The sequence below is a fragment of the Sorghum bicolor genome, chromosome 4, assembly GCF_000003195.3.
Source record: "Sorghum bicolor cultivar BTx623 chromosome 4, Sorghum_bicolor_NCBIv3, whole genome shotgun sequence".
NCBI lineage: Eukaryota > Viridiplantae > Streptophyta > Magnoliopsida > Poales > Poaceae > Sorghum > Sorghum bicolor.
Window position 1 is genome coordinate 62,161,353 of NC_012873.2, and position 5,801 is coordinate 62,167,153.

Below are 5,801 nucleotides of genomic sequence, written 5' to 3' on the forward strand. Positions count from 1 at the left end.
CTATAGTATTTTTGTTTTTATTTGACAAACATTGTCCAATTATGGAGTAATTAGGCTTAAAAGATTCGTTTTGTGATTTACAAGTAAACTGTGCAATTAGTTATTCTTTTTATCTATATTTAATACTTTATGCATGTGCCGTAAGATTCGATGTGACAGGGAATTTTGTAAAGTTTTGGATTATTAGGTGTATCTAAACAAGGCCTTAGTCTCATATCTCGGGCCTTTCGCTTTCTCCCTTCCATTTCGGTCTATCAGAGTTCAGACAAATAGTTGAAAATACAACAAATTGATAGATCGGCCCATAAATAAACTCAATGCACCTAGGAATAGCCACGGCCTAAAAAAGCATTGGCCGCAGTCGGACTACAGCCCGATCGCCCGGCGCACTCCATGGCTCCAAGCCCCGAAGGAGGGCTTGGCTTCCGCCTTCCGGTTCTACTTTACGTGTTCGTGTTTACTTTACGAACAAGGCCCGCGACGGTTACACTGAACTCGCTCGATCACGGCGTCGGGCCCTCGGTGACAAGCTGACAGCCCCCGCCCCAACCCCCGCCGCCCGCAACCGCCGATGCCTGCCTGGCCTGCAATGGCGAGGCCGTCGCGCCAAAACCCGACCCATGCCTCCGTCACATCCCTGCGCGGCTTCGTGGGACGCTCGCCGCACCCGCCTTCGCGCGCGTCGGCGGCGTTACGGCGAGCGGCGGCGGTGCTCCTCCTCGCGGCCGCAGTGGCGCTGCCCTGCGCCGTGCTGTACCGCGCCGCCGTGGAGACTACGAAGCCCATATATGTCCCGCGTGTGCACCGGCCCTTATTGCCTGCGCCGCCGCTTCCTCCGGTTCAAGTCCCCGAGGATGACGGCGACTTCGATCCTTTGCCTGTCGGCGATCTGGTGGGGTTTGCCTCTTCTTTGTTACCTTTGTTAATTTTTTTCCTATGATTGACAGTATTATAGTGATCCGAGTTATTCCTTGTGCTAGTCATGTTTTTATAGGTGGCTTCATGCTTGCTGTTTATGCCCCAAATGCGCTCTCAATATTCCTAATCGTGCTAGTTTCGTACTGAGACCTAGCAATTCCTGCATCCCTGAATCTGATATAGTGGTGTTTTGGTGGGTTCCCTTTAAGATAATGCAGCGATTGCTGATATGTTAATATATTTGATTTGAGATCTGTTGCCTTGTTGGACAAACTGGTCATTTTTTATGATACTTGATTTTCTAAGTTTAGTACTTCTAAGTTGTAGACCCCCTTACTCTGAGTGGAATAAACAAACGATGGCTTGTCTTGTGCTATGTTGTCAAATAAAATACGTGAGTGCATTTCTGGTGCACACTTGTGCATGATCTCTTATGCTCTGAACCTGATACAGTTGTGTTTGGGTGAGTTCCCTTTAAGATCATGCACTGATTGCTGATATGTTAACATATGGAGTGTTTTGGCCTTGTTGGACAAACTGGTCTTTTTTTATGATACTTGATTTTCTAAGGCTACTTCTGAGTTGTAGATCCCCTTACTCTGATGGAATAAACAATCGATGGCTTGTCTTGTGCTATGTTGTCAAATAAAATACATGAGTGCATTTCTGGCGCACACTTGTGCATGATCTCTCATGCAAAATAAGATCCTTTTGTTCTGGCAGAAATAAACCTGACGTGGTTGTTACTTTTATGCTCCAGTCAAGCAGTTACTCCCAATTTTGCCCTCCTGATTAATATGATATCCTCAGTCTTCAGTCATGAGGCAAAGCTTGTAACTTGGTATCTCAATCAACATAATTGTTGTTGTAGGACAGCGAAGATCTCAGACTAGAACTGGTTCTGCAGGAGGCCTCCATGGACAATAAGACCATAATATTGACAACCCTCAATGCTGCATGGGCTTCGCCGGGCTCAGTGATAGATCTTTTCATTGATAGTTTTCGGCGTGGTGTTGGTACTAGTTCACTCTTGAGGCATCTTGTGATAGTAGCATTTGATTTGAAGGCGTATGAACAATGTGTCAAGATCCATCCCTACTGCTTTGCTCTTCCAACCAAGGATGTGGATTTTTCTCAAGAGAAGAGGTTCCAGACAACTGGGTATCTGGAAATGATGTGGAAAAGGCTGGACTTCTTGCGGCTTGTGCTTGAAAAAGGTTACAGCTTTGTTTTCTCGGTAAATTTATACCTTTACGCCCCTCCTGTTCTAATGCATTAATATTCAGCTTTGAACTATTCAGTGTGAGTTTCTTATTGGTAATTTTATCTAATATAAACTACGGCTTCCCCTCTGTATTTCAGGATGCTGATATCATGTGGTTCCGCAATCCATTTCCCCACTTTTATACTGATGGAGACTTTCAGATTGCATGTGATCACTATGTAGGGAATGCGACTGACTTGAGGAACATAGCCAATGGAGGATTCAACTATGTGAAGTCAAACGATCAAAGCATAGAGTTCTACAAGTTTTGGTATTCTTCTCGATTTAGATATCCTGGGTACCATGATCAGGATGTATTTAATTTTATAAAGCATGATCCTTACACCACAGACATTGGTCTAACAATTAAGTTCTTAAGTACTACATACTTCGGCGGCATTTGTGAGCCAAGCAGAGATTTAAACAAGGTTTGCACCATGCATGCGAACTGTTGTATTGGACTGCACAGCAAGATCCATGACCTAAGAATCATGTTGGAAGACTGGAGTAGCTATATGTCGATGCCACCAAGCTTAAAGCAATACAAGGCATTGTCATGGAGGGTACCACAAAATTGCAGGTATGGTGCCTGCATGGGTTTGAGTGTGAATACTTTTTAAAGATCCGGTGAACCCTGGCAGGCTGGCATATTAATAAGGAGTTGAAAATTACAAAGACATGCAGACTCTGAATATTCTTTCAACCAAAATCATTCTGTGATTCAATGAAGTACAGTTTGTCTTAGGTCAATTTTCTTTCTGCTGATGGCACTCTGATCATACTTGAATTGTTTTTTGCAGTCTTTCGTTACTAAGCCCATGAGGATTGCAAAGTAGAAGAATACAACCAGTTAAATACTGCAAAACATGTCAGCTTTTGAACATATGTTTTTGGAAAGAAGAAACACTTCAAAGGTTGGTTTTCTTGCTTACTATACCATTCCTTCTGTTTCATCTATAGTATGCTGTAGCTCACAATCAACATTTCCGTGTGTAGTTATGAACTTAAACTTAGGATCTTGTAGAAGGTTAAAGTGTTAAACCATGTGGGACGCTGAAAGAGAATGAAAATCTATGCCACATAGTAATTAACTGCTTGAAACAATTGGAGAGCATGATTATAAGATTGTTTGATTGGCTTTATTTAAGTATGTTTTAAGTGGTGCACATAATTATGAATGGTAACAGTGTGGTCATGGAGAAAGGTAAACCTGATGTTCACCTGACTGTCTTTGGTTAATATTGCAACAATGTAATAGGATTTGAAATTGTGCCTTACTCCACCCTAATGGGAATATTCTATAAATATTTTACATCCATAATATAAAGCAGAGGCTGAACCCTTGCCATTATTTTCTTTTTTACAAAGACCTTAGGATCTTTATTCTACAAAATAAATAGTTTGTTTAAATTGCACAATACACTGTCAATTGGCTAGTAGCTTACAGACAAATATTTGTCTTTCAGGAACAGATGGTGCATAATCAAACATCAAGCATCAACTCTGCGAATTTGATGCCATTAACCAATACTACCAATTATGTGCCATTATCTACCTGGATCAGCAGCCACTCATGCCTTGGTTTCAGACTTTGTGGTCAAGAGTACCTAGGGAGGAACCAGCTCAGAGGACTTGTCTGCAGAGCTAGGAGGATTTCACTCAGAGGACTTGATCTCATACACCCAGGTTCTTCAGGAAATGACACTGTCATCACCTAGGACCAGATAAATCCTCCAAAGACTTGTTTGCATGTTTTTTGCCTTATCTGGAATCTGAAACCATATTTCAGGATCAATTTTGATGGCCTCAGGGCAATATCAGCAGAGGAAAAGGAAAACTCTTCATGCATCTAGTTCAGGTATTTAGTTGGTATGAGGATCACATGTGTCTGCACTTGGTCTTGATCAGGATATCAGGTCTCCCATAGTAGTTCTTCAACGAAGTGCTTTCCTTGCAAGGGCTTCCTCACCTATTTGGTCCATCAACACCATCTTGGTACCGGGCCTTTCTAATGGGATGACTCATACTTGTGTCAACCCTTGCAAGAGCAGCAATAATCAATCCCCTTCTCTTCAGTGGTCAAGTGATCAGGCATGCCCTCCCTCTCCCTGTTGCTTGGCCTTTGCCTGGATGACTCCTCTGTACCATCCACTCATGATCCATCCTCCAACCCTTTCCAGGATTGTTCTGTCTCTCAGTCCTCTACTTCTGTCAGCTATCCTCATCCTCATCACACTAGTCCCTCGTATATGAAATCCTGCTAGCTCTGCAGACATCCATGACTGGAGACTTGGTATTCCCTATCAGACACATGCCTTTCCCACTGAAATTTCTTCAATGCACTCTCCCGTCTGCTTCTAGCTCATCTAAACCAAACTCATAAAACCTCAGTCGTATCAACATGGATGTACAAAATGTGCTCCCTCCCTGGGTGCCTCTTGTGTGAGGGAACTTCAATATCAAATTGTCCACCCTCGGTTGGCAAAGTAATCTGTAGATACACTTGAGAGGGATTTTGTTTGGGTTCTTCACTTAAGTGCCCACTTTGAACACAACAAAGGACCAACCACTCCTAGTAATGCCATCGACACAGTGGACAACACACTCATCAGTCATCAGAATGTTCCAGGCAGGGTCAGGAAGATCTTCCACGGTGATCTTGCAGTAGTAAGTAATAAATATGCTTCCTCCATAGGCCTCATGGACCCATGCACTAAACTGCAGAGAAACCTTGCCAATACTTGACCTTTCCCTTCGCTCAATCCTCCTCTTATCCGTGTATTACTGGAAGTAGACAACAAAGGGAGTGTACTAAGTTTTGTACTTTACTATGGCTTCTTTGTTGATGTCGATGGTCCTGTAGATGATGTTCTTGACCTCCTAATCCCCTGCAGGCCTCTCCCCATTAGTGTCAACCACCACCACCAACTGCTCCTCCAGCGCCAGCTTTCTAGCAAAGACCTCGGGGATCATCTCAGCAGTCCTGAACATATCTTCTGGTGACTGAAAGGCTCCTCCCCACACACACACATTGATGCCCTTCACAAAGTGGAGCCCCCAGCTTGAGGAACGCTGAGAACTCCTTGTTCTGGTGGCTGAAGTGATCGTCCCCTCCGTTGGGGCTAGAGGTAGCTGGCACAGTTTTTGGCCTGGGCTTCAGAATCTTTCAGACAATGTATTCATGGAGAAAGGTAACCTGATGAAGCATTATGTCCACCTGACGTTCTTCTGTTGATATCAGAACAGTGTAATAGGATTGGAAATTGTCCCTTATTCTATACTAGTGGGGGATATTACATAAATATTGTACTTCCCTAGTCTAAAGCAGAGGCACAACCCTTGCCATTATTTTTTCTTTTTTGCAGAGACCTTACGATCTTTTTTCTACAAAATAAATAGTTGGTTTAAATTGCCTGGATACACTATCAATTGGTTAGTAGCTTATGGAAAAATACGTTGTCTTTCAGGAAAAGCTGGTAAGTATCAACTCTGCCAATACGATACCATCAGCATCAGCTAACGCTGCCTCTCGTCGTTGGAAAATCAGCTTTGATAGAAGATTCCTTCTCTCCTGTATTGTTTGAACTTGTCAAGGTTTTGGTTCTAAAATGATTCATCT

The 5,801-nt window shown here is 43.1% G+C and overlaps 1 protein-coding gene across 7 annotated transcripts; it reads left to right on the plus strand.

Moving 5' to 3' along the window:
• LOC8076018 (uncharacterized protein At4g15970) lies at positions 347 to 5,591 on the plus strand. 7 transcript variants are annotated; one of them, XM_021458281.1, is made up of 7 exons: positions 360 to 892; positions 1,790 to 2,155; positions 2,281 to 2,762; positions 2,983 to 3,096; positions 3,649 to 3,868; positions 3,972 to 4,040; positions 5,077 to 5,591. In XM_021458281.1, the coding sequence occupies exons 1-4, from the start codon at positions 572 to 574 to the stop codon at positions 3,002 to 3,004; spliced, it is 1,191 nt and encodes a 396-aa protein (XP_021313956.1). In that variant the 5' UTR covers positions 360 to 571; the 3' UTR covers positions 3,005 to 3,096; positions 3,649 to 3,868; positions 3,972 to 4,040; positions 5,077 to 5,591. The 7 variants fall into 7 exon arrangements, with proteins under 7 accessions (XP_021313958.1, XP_021313957.1, XP_021313956.1 ...); XM_021458279.1 differs by having other exon boundaries at positions 3,649 to 4,849; XM_021458278.1 differs by having other exon boundaries at positions 3,649 to 4,040.

Coding starts and splice junctions, on each gene's coding strand:
- LOC8076018 (XM_021458277.1), top strand. CDS start 572: ATGCCTGCCTGGCCTGCAATGGCGAGGCCGTCGCGCCAAAACCCGACC. Junction 893..1,789: donor CTTTGCCTGTCGGCGATCTG/GTGGGGTTTGCC, acceptor TTGTTGTTGTAG/GACAGCGAAGATCTCAGACT. Junction 2,763..2,982: donor AGGGTACCACAAAATTGCAG/GTATGGTGCCTG, acceptor TGTTTTTTGCAG/TCTTTCGTTACTAAGCCCAT.